The sequence below is a fragment of the Wasmannia auropunctata genome, unplaced genomic scaffold (genome assembly GCF_000956235.1).
Source record: "Wasmannia auropunctata unplaced genomic scaffold, wasmannia.A_1.0 LD335343.1, whole genome shotgun sequence".
In the NCBI taxonomy this organism is placed as follows: Eukaryota; Metazoa; Arthropoda; class Insecta; order Hymenoptera; family Formicidae; genus Wasmannia; species Wasmannia auropunctata.
The window spans coordinates 12,338-30,077 of record NW_012027547.1 but is presented as its reverse complement, the minus strand read 5'-3'; the positions used below and the strand labels follow the sequence as shown (position 1 = coordinate 30,077).

The following is a 17,740-nucleotide window of genomic DNA, read 5'->3' as shown; positions in this document are numbered from 1 at the left end:
CTTATGAAAAGTAGACTATTTGATTACGGTGTAACTAGTTCACGAGATAGACATCTCGCGTAAAGTTTTTTTTTTAACATCGCGTGGCAATGATTGAGGCAAAAAGATTCTATAGATAAAAAGAGAATAATCGCAGGCGGAAGTCCGAGACGCAAGGGAGGTTAATGGATATTAATCGAACCGCATAAATGCGTTGAGAGGCATTGCACAACGCCGCGAAATTATCCAATTATTCGTTTAATTTGATATTGTATTTAATTTGACATAAATATGTACAACGTATGTATGTCGTTTAAGTTCACCTGTTACACAGGTGAGCCTGTTACGCATCGGGAGCAAGTTGAATCAGTGGTCGTAATAACTAATCGATTAATAACAATAATTAAAGATACGATAAGTAATTGGAGATATGACATATTGGGTTAGAATTAGATTTGACATTATTGGAAAAGAATATATTATACGTATGCGGCAAAAAATTCATTGACTAATGTAGAACTAGTTAGCAGAATAGTGCTCATTCGGGGATATGAATTTAATAGAATCAAGAATAGATCGATTTTTTTTAATATTGACTTTTTGACGGACAGTATCGATGAAGCAAAATTCGTGTTAAACAATCCGAAAATTAATAGAGAAAAATATAAAAACATTTTATATGCAATAATAAATTCAAAAGAAAAGAGAAATATGACCCAATCAAATGAAAAAGCTATAAATGTGTTCAGAATACAAATTACAAATTACAATTAAATATATAATATCTCAGAATACAAATTACAATTGAATATATTAATATCTCATGTATATACTATGCAGAAATGGCATTCTAGTTTACGGGGCGTCTTCGGTTTAATGGCTTTCGCGAATTACTCGTTAATGGCGGTCACATCATTAACTGGGCTTAATTGCAAGTGCTCGCAGTATCGGCATTCCGAGAGTCCCCGACGTAATTATCGATTTTTCAAAAACGGGTCCGTCATATCTGCCCCGTTTCGTGCCGCGCGTATACCGACGTCCGCATTTTCGATTTTGCTTCTTCGTGCTTTCACCGGCGTGAAGCCCCCTCGACACCGGAAGGATTTCAAACCGGAACGCACGCTCGAATACAAATCAGAGAAGGAAGTCGTTCTTTACCTCGCGAGACTTCCTCCCTGTCGAAGCCCGAGCTTCTCGAAGAGACTTGGGCAGGAGGGCGGGAGGCGAGGGAAGGGCCTCCAATCGCGCGACGACGGTTTCGGTCGATAAGACGACTGCAACGGGCCGCCGCGGCCGTTTTATTAGAGCAAAAGTCTTTAGCTCCCTTCCAAGTGTCGGGCGAACGTCGCGCGTCCCGCGTGTCGACGTTCCCATTAGTATGCTCGGCGAGGCGCGTCTCGCGTAGTATACTCTCCCTTACTTCGCGGCACCTACGGGGGAGACGCGGGAGGATCTGCTAAACTGTCCCTCTAACCCTCTCTCCCCGAGCCCTTGCCGAGGCGTCGCAGTAACAAGACACGTGCTATGCAGATGTCGCGTCCAGGAGCCACCCCCTTGGCGGGACGTCGCCCGTGATTTAGGCTAATTACGCGCGACCGGCCGGTGCGGCGTATCACTGTACGCTCTACCGGGATGCGCGATCTCTCGATCGTCATCGTGTATCGTAGATGTGTAATTTACCCGGATAAATCGTACTTCAGATTCGCGGCGACCGAGCCGGGTGCACATACTTTGCGTTTCGTTTCCTGCGCGGGGGGGACACGCGAGCGCTCTCGCATACGTTAAACCGGATGCAGATCAGACCAGTGAGCGCGAACAAACACGTATATGAACGCGAATAAATAACTTGTTTCAGTGTGGCAGACCGGAGGTACGTTGAGGCAAGTCGTTTGTTTTATTCTAATTTGCACTTGGCCCTCGCGCACTTCGCATTTTCTTTGCTTCGCGTTGCTCACATGTATATGCATAGAGCTTTCGAGAAATGTTGCTCTCTTGCAAGTCCTGCAACTCGAATCCTCAGTTTACCATCGATTTTCCCATTAAGGGAGAAATTAATCTCGCGATATTAGAGCGAGGAGCTCTCACCTCAGTTGTTAGTGTTAAATATTTTGATTGTTAAATCTCAAATCAGAACTTCGGCGAAGGGATTGACGGGAACTCTGGAAACGCTGTGCATTGTATGCGCGCGTATATATGGCTGCTTATCGTGCGAAATACACGTGTATACGGATACGCATCGAGCGGATGCGGATAGACGTGATAATTCCCTCATACATGTAAATGTAACTGTACATAGCGTCCACAATATGCGTGCACGCGGTATATGCGTATATACATATGTATACGGTAACGTACCGGCGAAATTACGCCGGTCGTACTAAATACCGATCCTTGACTGCGCGTATAATTATCCTGCAGGCGTATCGGTAGACGGTCTTGTGTGTGCGCACGCGCGGTCTCTTCGCAATATATACAGCGCTGCTGCTCACACTTACATGTAGGTAGATACATCTCGACAATTTTAGTAGACCGGCTATCAACGCAGGAGGCGACTCCACACCTGTGCATTTGCATAAGTGTCTGTCATCGTCCCGTGTTCTACATGCGCATTCAGATACCGCGGTTGTATTCGCGTTTTGTATACGCTTGTATCTACTTACATTTAAGAACGCGCTTTTTTCGCGAAAGAATCTCGCGCAAACCCGATTCGACCGATGTTGGAACGTGCAATTTCGATATAGGGACGCACGGCAGCGAGTTATATATTAATTGTACGACGCGATACGCAATTTGGCGGTTATACTTAGAGTCTTGCGGGGTTCAGATACACACGTACGCGTGTGTCGGAGTACAAAGTCGCAACTAGATTACAAAGGATTCGCGATAGCCCTGACGGGATCGAAGGGTCGTCGCAGGACACGGTGCACACCACGCGGTGGCTTATCCTTCTTGACCGTTTCCCTTTTCACTCCTCTTTCGTCGCATGAAATGAAATACGGAGGAACGGTGACCATTTCGTATCATCGCTGGCGATACGTTCCCGACGACAGCGGAATAATAGTCACCGTTCGTTGTTGTCGAGCTACTTTTTTTATTCCAGAAATTCCCACCCGTGGCGACAATATCCTGACACCGTCAAAAGACATTCTTTCCGTCGCTACCAACAACCTAAAATACCTAAATCCCATTGTCAACTTAATCTCTTCGGTATAAGTTTTGTTCTTAGATCTCAAATTCGAAAAATCTCTAAAAGTTCGGAAAGCCACGCACGTGTCCCACGGCGAGAAAACACTGCGGCGCGATGAAAAGAAAATAAGAGAGAAAGAAATGTTGATAGCGAGATGATTACTGGGCGGGCGAGTGTGCAATTTCGTAGCGGTTTTATGGCCCCCGTAACATTTTTGCCGCGTCCCGCGTGCGCGCAATTAGCGAGTTAGCTACTGTGTAATCACGCGTGTCGTTAAAGCGTCTAAAGAAGCAGGGACCGACTTTTGGACCGTAAGTCGCGTCCCGTTCGACAGAGACGGATCCCGTGTTTAAAGCCGATTTAAACGGGCAGCTTGTTATTACACCATCGAGATGTATCGCGCGCCGCGGCATCGCCGTCGTAAAAGAGGATCGAGCGCGTGAAAAACTCCGCCGTGTTAAACGCCAGTTACATTTCGCCGTTATGTTTACCTGACACCACAGACGCTTGTATATTAGCTCGCGATCAAGTGCGCCTTGCGAGACACGGCGGCGACGTGTATTAAACGTCCATCGAGACGTACCGGGACTATATTTACGAGAAACATCTCAATTCTCTCCACGAGTTTCTTTTCCCGATGATCGACAGCGCGAGCGTTCTCCGGGAAACTCGTGACGGAAAAAATGAGTAATGATCCCGTATAATTAGTGATTGGCTAATAAGAGAGCTCGCGATATATCGTAACCCATTATTACACCTGTCCTTAGGTACGAACGCTCAACATAAGTTCGACATAATAAACACAAGCATCGGCGCGAAAATCATTAAATATTAATATAACATTAATAGTCGTATTACATTAAAATTTTTTTTATCGCGCAATCTGTCCCGATGAACTACAATGCGTAACTACAATGTTGGGCATCGTTTTGTTTGCAGGTGTCGGCGGGCCAGCACTTGCAGGTCACGAGCGAGCTGAAACCGGTCGTGTCCGTCGCGGCGCAGCAGGGCATGTACTTCAATCAGCAGCAGACGCAGAATCAGGCCGGGCCGTCGGCTAATCAGGCCGACGCCTACTGCTCGGTCTCGCAGTCCCAAACCATCAATTTCACTCAGCAGAGTCTGAGGCAGCGGGCGGCGGCCGCGGCCGCCGGCGGTGTGCCGCAGCCGGGCGCCGCCGGCCCGGGGACGCGGGGCCATCCGCAGCAGGTGCCACCGGGCCAGGTCGATCAGCATCAGCATGCGAAGCTTCTCCAGCAGCAGCAATTGATGCGCGCGCAACAGGTAAGCGACCGCCTGATTTGTGTTTTGTGCGCGCCGACAAATTTTCGCGCCCGGGCGCGTGTTTTACACGCGCGTGCCTCGAGATCGACACGGAGCTTGTTTCCCGACGACGGTGTCATGTGCCACGTCGTCCGAGCGATTTCACGACGTAAATTGACCTCCATTCGAACTTTTGCATATACGTAACATGGCGCGGAAATAGGCTGCAAAATTATATTTTTACGGTACATAAATTACGTTCAGTTTTCATTTGTTTCGCGTAATTGCAGTAAAATGATCGCACACGCGACGTTTATCTTTATGCGATTATTATCGTCTTCCATGCCGCTTTCGCGCCTTCGCCCGATATCGCCGCGCTCGAGAATCGCGATTCCGAGTCGTTACACCGATAAACGATATCGCTCTCCGGAGGACGAAAGCTTTCGCCGCGACGATCGCCTATGCAGGTAAGATGATCGCAAGATCGCGGCACGATGGCATATTATCCGAGACATTAAGCTCGTATCCGGCGAGAGAGGAAGAGAAGAGAGAGAGAGAGAGCCCGCGACGTTCGTATGCAACAGGTATTGCTACTAGGTCTTTTGCAACTTCTGCCCCGTCGCGTTGAAAGAAGCGACACAAATAGGACAAATAGCGTGAGCGCGGCGGGACACGGGAGCTTTCTCCGAGACGTGCGGAACAATGGGCGAAAAAGTTTTTGCGCCGCGCCGCGGAGTTTTCTGCGGGAGAACCTCCGTGACATCGAGGTAAGCGGGATATCGGCAAATTAGCGTTTACTCTCGGAGATTATTTCATGCGAGATTAAGCAGCGAGATTAATAACAGTGTCGAAACATGCGCTGTTATTCATAACAATTGTTAAGACTTTGTATAGCCTTAAAGCTGACGATTCTTGATGATGCTAAGCATATTTAGCACGCTTATTCTGCAAAGAATATCACAGCAAGCGACAATGTAACTTCTCGGTCTCCTTATGCATTTTTTTTCTGTTTCATTTAAGGATTTCTTAACGAGAAGAAAATTCGGGATTATCTATTCTTAAAGGGGAAAGCCTTTTTTTTAACGACTCTTTAATTCTCCACCGTAAAAATCTTCTAATCGAATTCTTCGATCAAAGTACGTTCCAGAATCCAGTATATACGGAAGTCGTTCTTAACTTAAACTTTTAAATTGATTTAGATTAGGTTAAGTAATTTTTTTGCCGCGCTCGTATCGCGCAGTCTAACCTTCGCCGGTTATCGCGAGGAGCTACGATCGTCGCGAGGCAGTCGTCGCCAGGAAGTCGATCTTGTAGCAATTGCGAAATTGCGTGGCGTATACGGAGCTATCCACCGAGTTCGCGTAGCCGCCCATCGCCGGATGACTCAGTCCGCAGCGGCTCGATTGTTATCTCGATAATACTAAGGTACCAAAGACGACGGTCGCTCGTGCTCCAGTTACTAATTGTACGTTTCGCGCAGTCGGTTAGTCATCCTGCTCCGGTGCAGGGATAAGCTTGAGGCGATAAAGCGGTGCATCATCCAGAACGGGGCGCACGACCAGCCCCGGTGATTTTATCCCGGGCGAGGAGTGCTCGGCCAATATTAGTATGCGCGAATCGATTGCTTTCTTTCGAAACACATTTTTACATGCATATGCGCATACAATTGATTAACAATGAACAGAGCGGTTTTCAATGTGAATTGAAAAAGCATAATTCTTGAATCACTCTTGAATCGCTTTACCTTGAACCACAGTTCCTTATCAATATATTGTACTTTTACAATTTTACTTTATATTGATGTATTTATCGAATTATAATTAATATTATACAACTTTGGCCATGAGTATAAAACACCTACACAAATTGATCTAAAACGTTCTTATATTTAACGAAGAATTTAAAAAGTTTTATTGACAAATGATGTTTATTTTTATAATTTCAATAGTTTGTTTCCTTTTTTATTACAGATTTTTCTAAGAAAATGTAATAAGTTGATGATATTTTATACACGAAAAGAATGAATTTGTTGAAAGGTCTAAAAATTTTGGTGTACGATCAAAACAATTTTGTTAGAAATTCAAACTGATTGTTAAAATGTCAAAATTTTACAACGTTTTACAGCAGAGCTTCATTATTTTTTAGTTTCTAAAATAAAATTATTTTGTTGGTCCAACAAAATTATTTTCAGATCTGTATTCAGCTAAATTTTTGCTTCCAGCAAAATCGTTATTTCGTACTTATAGTTTGTTTTATTGAAGTAATTATTTTACGGTACTAATGTTTCACATATATAGGTATAAATCGCGAAGTTATTCGAAAAAATGAGATTTAGAATATCGAATGTATATTTTTAACGCAAAGCAGAAAACGTTTAAAGTTAGTAGACAGATACCTTTATCACGTTTGCAGATCTGTTCCCTTTCCGCACTCTCACACGCAACATGTACAATTGTACAAGCGCGATCTCGATTAGCGCTTACTCACGGCCTCGCGGCGATATTGGGAATTGACGGGATGATCGGCCCCGTATCCATTCCGATCTATTAGGATAGTTAACGTGCACAGAACAACAGGAGCATCATCGCGCAACGTCGTTTTATGAGTTCTAGGAATTGCCGGAGCTCTCGGCTAACGATTGCAGAAACCCATTCGATCTCCTCGTTGCATAATATCGAAAGGCATAAAATCGAAACGATAAAATATATCTCTTACTCGCAATATAATATCTCTCAATATAAATATCTCTTGCAAAATTATGAAATCTGCACGAATAGAATCGATAAGACGAAAAGAATAGGAACAGGAAATATTTTCGAATTTTCTCGAAATTCTCTTCAGATTGTGTACCCTCTTCGAGTCTATACCGCGATTAGTGGAAGCGGGTATACTTTCTTCTCCTCTGAACAATAACGCTTGTAACCGGTGACCTATTGCGATCGCGTTCGGTGCGTTGTTCGGCGCGCGATTTAGCGGAATCGGCGGCGACGGTGCGGCGATTTCGTTGCGCAAGAGCATCCGGGATTTCCGCTTCCTGGTGTTACGCGGTCGCGAGGAAAGTCCGAGGCGAGGGAGAGACGACGCGCGACAATGCAAAGCGGCGGCGACGATTGCGATGCGGGACTCGGTGGGCTCGATGCAGCCGAGGCGAGCCCGCCCGTCGCTTTCCTCGCCGCCGTCAGATACGTTCACCCTTTCGCTCTCTCCCGCTCTCGCAACCGTCCTCTCCTCCGCTCGCCTCCTCTCGTCCGCGTCGCGTCGGCCGGCGCGGCGCGGTGCGGCGTCTCTCTCCACTCTCGACCGAGCAACAACCTGCGATTAGGCGAGCAACGCCCTTCTGCTCTCTCGCTCTCTCGAGGCTCCGCGAAAGAGCAACGGGAACCGCGGCGTGCCGACCTTAAAATCGCGCGTGGCAGCGCACATTGCGATTTTCGCTGCGTACGCTCGAACCGGCGTCGGGGACAACTTTCCAAGTCTCGCCGTTTCGAAACGAGCCACTAAAAAAGCGGAACACGTGAATGTGTCCACCTTCGATTTTGGAGATGCAAGCGGAGAATATGTATAACGCAATTTTAATACCTCTACCTTCTAACATTCGGTTAATTAAGATCAGAGCGTTCTGCCTACGTTAATTAAATCGTTCGATATATCGTTCTTCTTGGGTTTTTCTCAAATCTTTCGTGCGTTTTCTACTTTTACAGGTGATGCAGCAGCAGCAACAGCATATGGCGGGTGGAATGGGAAGCGTAAGGCCGCCACCGCCCGAATACAAGGCCGCGGCCCAGGCGCAGATGATGCACGCCAGCATCGGTATGGGCCAGCAAGCGAGGTTCGCCAACGCCGGACCCATGCGCAGAGTTACGCAACAACCTATGCCGCCGTCGGGTAAGCCTCGAAACTAGAAGAAAATCTCACCGACCCAATATGCGTTTGTTCGCTTTTACCTTACAGAGTTTAACGTCTAAATTTTAACATGTGAGAAATGGATAGTTTCGCGCGAAAACAAAAGATGCGATACATTAATAAAAATCTGTTGCTCGACGGATAAAGAGATATTTCGTGCGCCCGAGATACTTCGTGTTCGCCGTTGTTCGGCACGTTGGCGCGGGTAACACGTTGAATATTAGCGCGGAAAAGAATTCGACCGAGCGTAAACGCGATGCTGACGTTCCGCTGGATTCGCTCCAAGCTGGAGGGCGAGAGGCGGAGGGTTGACAAGGGGGTTAGCGAGGTGACGGAGGAGAGAGAGGGAGTCGAAACTATCCTTATATATCCTGGCTCTCTACAAGACTCCTATCGATCGGGTCGACGCCGGTTTTCCCGAGATTCCATCCAATCCGGAAGAAAATCTGCAGATCTTCTTCGCCGCGCGGCGTTCTCCCCTAAAATTTCGCGTTCTTGAATTCAACGATTCACGCCGTGCCGTAACGTCGTCGCGACTCACAATCTTCAATTCGGTTGAATTTATTGTATTTGTGCCGCCGCAAAATTCTTTGTTTTCGCACTTTCGAACTTTAAGTTAAGTTTAGACTTAATAGCAGCAGCAGTAGCCGCAGCAACGCTAGACGACGTCCCGCATTACGGCGCGTGTGGATGTTTTTCACAGGTCCGATGATGAGGCCGCAAATGGCGCAACAGCAGCAGCAGCAGGCGTTACACGCGGCCGGCGGTAATATGTACATGGGCGGCGGCGGGATGGCCGCCATCGGCGGTATGCATCAGATGCATCAACGACTAGGCTACCCGAGAACCAACAATCAACGGCCGCCCAATGTCAGCGTCGGCCCTCCGGACGGCCTTGGCAACAGCATCGCGGGTCGTGGCACCCAACAGGAGTGGCGACACGTTTTGATGCAGCAGCAGCAGGGCTTTCAGGCGCAAATGCGCTCGCAATTTAACCAGCAAAGTCACCAAGGTAAGAGAGTAAAGGATAAAAAAGGAAGATACGGAGTCGCCGGATGTACCATCGTACTCGTCAAAAGGATCGCGAGTCGATTGCTGACGACTCAGAACTCATTTCGCGTTAATTCGAATTTTTTGCGAACGGTATCCTCGTTTTCGTCGGGGACCATCAACGAATGTGCGCGTCGCTCCCATGTTATTTTGGATACAAACGCATAAATGCAAATTATATTTACAGAGGGTTAAGCGCGTCCCGCGTAAATTTCGTTCGCTGTTATTCGTGAAAATTATTTGAATTGACATTGCGGGATTTTGATATTGAATCACGCACGATTTTTCACAGGTGCTTTCAGCATGGGCGGTGCGGGAGGGACGATGCAAATGACCGCGGCGCAGATGCAACATCAACAGCTAATCCGCTCGCAAAACGGTGGCATAGCCGGCTCCGGGATGGCCAACAGCACGCAGATGCAGCAGCTGTTGACGCAACAGCACCAACAGCAAACGTTGGCCATGCAGCAGAACAACAATCAAATGTCGTTGCAAATGCAGATGTCACAGACAACGTCCGTGAATTCAGTCAACGTTACTGGTACCGGTGAGTACCGATCCGCGATCGAAATATTTCGAGTACAATTGGGAAACAAAGACACATTACGCTCGAGCGCGAATAATTATTATATCATATAACAATCATCACTAATGGAATCTCCGTGTGAAATTATCCGTCCGACTGTTTGTGTTACGTGTATCTGTAGCAACGTTCGACACATTTAATTGATGAATTGTGTGTCTAATAGGTTCTCCCCTGCATCCGCATCAACAGTACGGCACGGGTAGCCCGGGAGTGCGTAGTCTACCGCCACCGCAGCAGCACACTCAGCCGCCACCGCAGGCCGCCACTACGGACCCGTCCGTGACAGCCCCTGACTTTACCCTGGAATTCCTAGAGAACCTTCCGACGGGAGACACGTCGAACTTCAGCGCCCAGGAGCTGCTTAATTCTCTCGACTCTACGGCCGGTTTTAATCTCGATATTCTGTAATGGGACCACGCCTGCTGTGTGGTCGGGTGGTTTGGATGTCGGTGCCTGGCGATACGCCGGTTTTACTGCAACGGCGGACGTGTAAGATCGACCGTCCTCTTGAAGTATATACTTAGCGCGACGACACCGACGAATTTCACTTCGTCCGTCCGCGCATCGACCTGCTTCCTTCTCATCGTGTTTTTCCCTCATTGCATCAAACGAATCGATTTTCTTGTACGTACGTTTTTGGAGCATCGACCTCCGAATGTCCTTTTCTGACATTTGAATCTTCGGTTTTTATCTAGAGAAAAACATTGTCTGTAAACGAGGACGTTTGATTCAAGCGAATTACGAGAGTTTTAAAAGGAACAATTGATGGAAATAATGATACACTGACAGTACAGAAATTTATTGACTCCTTTAAGCGCGATGTTGAGGGAAACCGGTCGCAGGTTGGTGATATGTGCAGGTACTTTGTTATATTCGACGACTGACAGTTTGTCAGCGACAGTTACCCACCGGTGCGACAACGTCCCACAACCGGTCGTAGTGCATTCTCGGCAACCGCTTCCGCGGCCGCCGACTATTCTTCTAGGCAATCACATTTTAGTAAAATTTAATTTTGTAATCATAATCGCCGAAGGGCGAGGGAGTTTAGCCCCGTGGAGATGTGGTATAGCGTGGGATATCAAGAGTACGTGGAAATCGTTCTATCGTTTTCTCGTCGGGCGTAAAGCGATATCGTGCTTTAAGAAAGAGCGAAACGAAGCCGAAAGACCCGCGATTCCTATTTTCCTTTTCAAGTGTTCACCCACTGGGGCGGCTATGTCGAGAACGATCGATAAATTTCGCGAGTGCCCGCGTCGACGACTTCGACGACTGCGATGACTTCGACGGGCATTCCGCAAGACGATTCTCCCCTCTCTTGATTTTTCACGTCGAAATTTCGCGCAAGTAGATAGAGATATTAATAAATAAGGAGGCGATTAGAGTTTACTCGACTGAACCTATTCGGCCGCAAGAAAGAAAACCTGGTTACCTTGCGCCGGCTCGTTGCAAAAAAAAAAACGTTCAAGATTTCTGGGACGGGCGAGCCCGGCCGGGCGTTAATACTTTATAAGGATAATAATGTAACAATGTAACGATTATATTATATCATTATATCATAATAACGTAATAATATATATCGTTATATTATTACATTATTGTGGAAATAATAATGTAGTAACGTAACGATTAGAGGATAGCGTATTTAATTATGCCGTTAACGGCATGTTTACAATTAACAGCAAGTCAATTATCAAACATTCAATTTTATGAGTTTGCGACGCGCGACGCGAAGTCGCGCGCGCGTGCGCGCTGATCTGATCGGTTGGATACATCGGAGATTCTTACGGTGAAAAGGATGAGAAAAAAAGAACTTCCTCCTAAACTGCATTGTTAGCACTAATACAAGATAAAAGAATCCTTCATTGTACATAGATATTATTAAAAAAAAAACTAGAAGAAATTCGAGACGTTAAGGTCGCACAGTTTAGCCGATTATATAAGAATAAGGAATCTATAAAGTACATAGATAAATATTATGAGATAATAGTGATTATAAACGACGACGTAATATGCAGGTGGAAACGCGTGCACGCGAGGAAATTAATTGCGCGACTGAGTGGGAGCGTGTGGTAGAAAAAACGTAAAAAAACGAATGTATCAGCGACAGGGCACATTTGCTTAATCGGTAAAAAAATATTTATTAAATTTTAATACCGAATGTGCTGTGTCGCGCCCTATATATCGAGAAGAGCTGCACACAAACAAATCGCGGTGAGGTAGATTCCATTTTCGGAGATGCGGCGAACTACTCGCAATTTTCTAAAAGGGCAATCGTTTCTCGGGAATTCACGCGGAGTGTATCGTCGAAATATTCACCGTTGTTCCCTTTGCTTTTTCTTATTTCGTTCAAACGGTAACTTCTTCGTTTCGAAAATTTTCACGACGTCACGAGAATAACGAACGAAAATCCTAAGGTTCGCGCTAAGGACGCGTGTCGTTTGTTTATGCGGAACCGTTAACAGCGTATAATAAATCACAATGTAGTTCGATGCTACAAGGGAGGGAGACGGGGGTGAAAAAGAGAGAAAAAGGAATCTGCGATTATTCTTCCAAATAGCGATACATTCCATAGATAACATGAAAAAAAAATGAAAGGATAGCAGATCTGTGGTTCGTCTAATCAAAAGTACCGTTTTTAAAAGGAAAAAAAATACGCGACAGAAAGGAATATTAATGTTATAATATATAAGAGAAGCAGATATCGAATATCCCGCGCTTATATATACATTACGCAGAGAGCACATCCTCGACCGTTCGCCGAAAGTGTGCACGAAGACTTCCGATCGGATTTTATTGTCGCTTGTTCGCGACTCCGCTAGAAGCTAGCGGGAGTCCCGCGCCAAGTGAATTAGGAGATAATAAAATAATAATAATAATATTATTAATAATCATTTTTTAAATTTCTCTCAATCGGGTGGGGTGACACTATCTTGTAAAATATTGGGGCCACGAAACATAATCTAAAAAAAGGGGGGAAGAAGAAGAAGATTAGAGATCTGATTCTCACGTCAATACCTTTGTAAAATCTTTGAGAAAATCTCGATGAAAAATGTCTATATTACATTGGTTTGTCCGTTTTGTATGTTTCACGCGAGCGAGGGAGGGAAGGGAAAAGAGCGAGGAGGCGGAAGTGCGTATTGTTGTAGGGAAAGAGCATCAGGGACCAACCGAGAGAGCAAAAGTGCGTGATGTCGATTGTCACAGTGGATCGTTGTCTCTCTACTCTTTTTTTTTTCGAACGGATTGCGGAGAAGAAAGCAGTGCCTAACAAAACCAAAACAAAAAAAAAGTTTGAGCTGTTTGTTACCGACCTGTTAGAAAATTAGTCCCGCGGTGTCGGCATTGTACGTTCGAGGATTTTTTGCGCAAAGAGGGAAGCCCATGCACGGACAAAACACAGGTCTACATCGCGCGCGCGTTGAGACGTTGATTTCTCGCACTGTCGACAGTCGATCGTGAAGGAGCACGACATAATCGAGGCGAAGGTGTTGCAACGTGTTTAAATTTCTCGAGGGTGGCCTTGGTTGGGGGGATGCATATATAGATTATATATATATATATACATATATTAATCGTATTATTTATAAATATTTATAAAAGAAACATTATACAACACACGGGCATTTCGTATATAGAATAAATTCCATGTTGAATTGTTATTAATAAAAAGCGTTGAGTTCCTACAAGAAATCTATCTTTTCACTTGAACTCTTTCGAACTTTTTTTCCAAAATCTCCGTCTCGTCGGTGCGACACACGCACACCGGTGTCGCCGTCGCGGTTGTCGGAAATTCGTCATCGGCACCGAACGAGATAAATTCGATCCGTTTCACCACGCGAAAAATCCCAGGGACGATAAACCATCGGCGGCTTATCGCGTGTCGTATCGATCCGTCCGAAAATTAATGCGCGTTATCCTGCCGGCAGTAACGCGAGCGTTTCGCGATCGCGGCGCGCAACGCGAGGCTTTCGCAAACGCATCCCCGCTTTATCTCTTTCCCGACATATCTCTCGTTTACTGTCCCTCCGCAAGGATCTCTGATCCAGAGTCGGGATTTTTGTTTTGGCACCTCGCATAATACTTCTGTTTTGTAGCTTACCAAAAAACGAAACATAAATAAAATACTGAATTTTGTTTATTTTCCTTCGTTTTTCTACAGCATAAAAAATCTTTTTTTGGGGGGGGGCGAACGATGGGGCTTTTCGATCGCCTCCGCGCGTCGGTTCATCCGCGTTACGGTTCTACACTAGGTCGAATGGCAGCCTAACGTTGCTGCTCGGCGTGGGTGGGCCTCGCGGCAGAAGGATCAATATCACCGTGAGGGAGAGAAAACGAGCAGACTGAGAATGGGAGCAAGGGGGTAGGAGCCGTCGGCGGCGCCGCGACCGCCGCCGCCGCCGCCGCCGACGCTGCGATGAGGGATAAGGATTACAAGGGCGGCGGCGACGGCGACGATGGGCAAAGACGTTGTTTTACGCGTATCCTAAAAATATCAATTCGCCGATTCCGGCCCCTCACGGAATTACGATCGTGATAAGAATTGGTTCGCGCGTCAGCCCCGTTCGATTTCGCGTGTTTCGAAACGCGTTTCGTTCTCCTCCTCGTAATCGTCATCGTCGTCGCTGCTCCGAGACGAGTTTCATTGATTTTCACACACAGTTTGATCTCGACCTGTTAAATCGCGTCAATACGCCACGGTAATATTGTCCCGGATTTCCGGTTACAGTTCAACAACGACGCACGGATGGCGTTGAACCTCGTACGAAGTGTGTCCGAAAATCGTTTCTCGGGAGATGTTCCCCGGAAGGGCTTAATAAATCGTTAGCGCTTAATAAAATATATCGTTAGGTAGACGCGGCCGCCGTTCTCCAACCGATCTACAGCCCGCCGTCTATTCGAATCTGCTGCGGGCGTTTCGCACGAGCTACGCTTTTATCGATCCTGAGCAGGGCGCAAGCAGAGCAACGATCCACTGGCCCGGTCGCACTCGCACGTTTCCTCGCGACAATGCTCCAACGTAATGACAAGGCGCTCGTACCGCTCGTGAAAATCCTATATTGTGAAACGCGACAATTATCGTTGACCTTTCGCGACGTAACGGCGCGCGGTGATGCGACACGGCACGACACAACGCGATGTCGTGGAACCTTCATTCTCTCGATAATAAGCGTTCAAACAAATGCGTTGAACGCGCGTTTTCGCGCCCCGCGAAGCTTTAACACGGCTGGATTGTTTGGCACTTGGCCCTTGTCGGAAGTCCTTTCCCTCCCTCGCAGTCTTCTTTTCTTTTTTTCGCGGAAAACGATGACCGAATGAGGTATTCTGAAAGAAACGAGGAAAAAAGATTGTCGTAACACTAAGACAGTCGACCGAAAATTTAGATATCAATTAACCACCGCGAGGGACATTTAGTGGGATCAGTATTTCTACGCGAAAATGGTTTTGATATACATATATATATAAAACAAAAAACGGAGGAGAGAAAAGTGAAGTAAAATTTATGCGATGAAGAGACCACGACGATGACGCGCGACCGCGGTCATTGTCGATTTCTTTTCCTTCGTCGCTGTAAATACGTAGACACAGGAAAAGAGAGAGAAAGAGAGAAAAGTAGATAGAATGTGTAATAAAAACGGAAAGCGCAACGCGAAAACAGACCGGCCGGACGGTCTCCTTTTCGGCGTCACATTGCGATGATCGACGATCGCGCTCACATCTCGAACGCCGTTCTCGGAGGCGAGACAATCGAGAGAGTGAAAGAGAGAGAGAGAGAGAGAGAGAGAACGGATCGCTTTCGAAGGACGAGAGACGGATTGCGATGCACCCGTCCTCCCTTCTCCGCGAGAATTGAGGGGCGCGCGGCATTTCGCGAGGAGAATAACGACGCGCTTCGAATTCTAAAATTACCTGTCCTCGTACGATCCTTCGTGTGTATGTATGTATACCTCAGGGGAAGCGAAAAAACCGCGTCGATCTTTTGTGCCGATTTTTCGTCGGAAAGGCGACTGGAAAGCTCCTCTCCTTTCACCGCTATTTGTCGCGCGCGGCGATTTGTGATACCGTATATATTGTTAACGCTTGACGATGTGAATAAAATAAAGCACATTTTCGTCGAGAAGAGCATCGCGAGGTAGACGTCGGTTCTTACGATTTTAACACACTTCCCCGATCTGACGGATCGTAATAATCAATTTACTCGAATCTTACCCACCAAGGACAAATAAAGATCTTTTTGTAATTTCCTCGGAAAAGTGTTGAGGATTCCGCGTTTGCGATCGAGGGGAGGGAGGAATGTATCGTCGATCATCGAACCAAATTCGCAACGCGCGCGATTGAGCGAGGCAGCAATAAAGAGAGAGCGGAAGAAAGAGAGAATAGAACGAGTGAGACAGAAAAAGAGAGAAAGAGAGAGAATGGATGCGTGCGAGCAAGCAAGCGAGAAAGAGAGAAAGCGAGTTTGTAAATAATAGTGTTACATTATTATTTATGTTGCTACCGTGACGAGTAATAGTAAATTATCTTAACGATACGTAATTTAAAGAAAAAAGGAAAGAAACGGAAAGAGTGAGGATCATACACGCACGGAAAATATGTACATAAGTTATAGATATATCTCTCCTGGTAAGGGATACTTTACGAATAGTTATTTTTATTACTATTATTATTATTATTAAGTAATATATTACATTATTATAATATGATTATCATTATATATTATTAATTATTACTATTATTATTATTAATATTATAATTATCATTGTTATCCTTCGATCAATGATCTCAAAAGAAAACAGTAATTGCGTTCGTACGAGAATGCGGCTAAAACTTTGTCGAGAAAATTTTTGAAATTTATTCGAGACCCACAAATGCGCACGAAATGGATCCTTTCGATTTAATCGACGGGACGAATCTACAAATTTCAAACCTTGTTTTATTTCTGGCCTATGTACTCTCTCTAAACATGTTTATGATATAGTCGAGACATACGCTCTCGGCCTTATTTTTTCGTCGAATTATTAAACTTACGCTTCTTGTGCAGCGCATTCCAAAAAAATATTTGACGAAATACAATAATTTTCTTTCATTGCATAAGAAACATATACGAGAGTTGGTGTATCTTCGATCGCTGTAATTTTTAATTTTTGTTCAAATTGTTCGGAGAAATCTGTTTTCTAAATCACGTTATTTTAATTTGCGAACACAAGAACGAAGTTTCGCTTAATATTTATGATCTATTTCTAGATATTTATGAATATTAAGCCGAAATTATGTATTTGCCTGTGGTTAAATTTGAATTGTTCTTAAAATTTATGAAGTGTATTGTGTTGAACTCTCTCACACTCACACACACGCATGCACACACACACACACACAAGCCTTGTATTCTTGCTTCAATTCGACATCAGTTAAACTGCAAACTAAAATTGACATATCGAATCGTTTTGTTTCCAGTAATAGCGACATGTGACGCTAGACAATTATTCATGAACATGTTTTATCGAATGAGTCAAGACATTTTTTCATGTCTTTGTATATTTTTATGCAATGTTGTAGAATGATATTGTTTCAAATATATTATACAGATAATAATAAACAAATTTATATGCAATATTCTGTGGTATTATTTGACTCTCACCTCAGATATTTTAAGATATTCAATATAAATGACGTGATATGATCCAAAGAGAATAATTTTTATATACAATTAATATCGTAATCAATATAATAAATTTATTAAGCTCTCGCACATGTGAGAGACAGTTTTCTTAATA

The 17,740-nt window shown here is 45.2% G+C and overlaps 1 protein-coding gene across 1 annotated transcript in view; it reads left to right on the top strand.

Annotated features, from left to right (window-relative positions):
• LOC105457200 (neurogenic protein mastermind) overlaps positions 1-13,658 on the top strand; it is a 180,213-nt gene extending 166,555 nt beyond the window's left edge. Inside the window, 5 exon segments of the mRNA XM_011701723.1 lie at positions 4,106-4,450; positions 8,131-8,314; positions 9,036-9,344; positions 9,675-9,929; positions 10,132-13,658. Coding sequence (XP_011700025.1) covers positions 4,106-4,450; positions 8,131-8,314; positions 9,036-9,344; positions 9,675-9,929; positions 10,132-10,376 — 1,338 coding nt within the window. The 3' untranslated portion in view covers positions 10,377-13,658.
• The last annotated feature ends 4,082 nt before the right edge of the window (positions 13,659-17,740 follow it).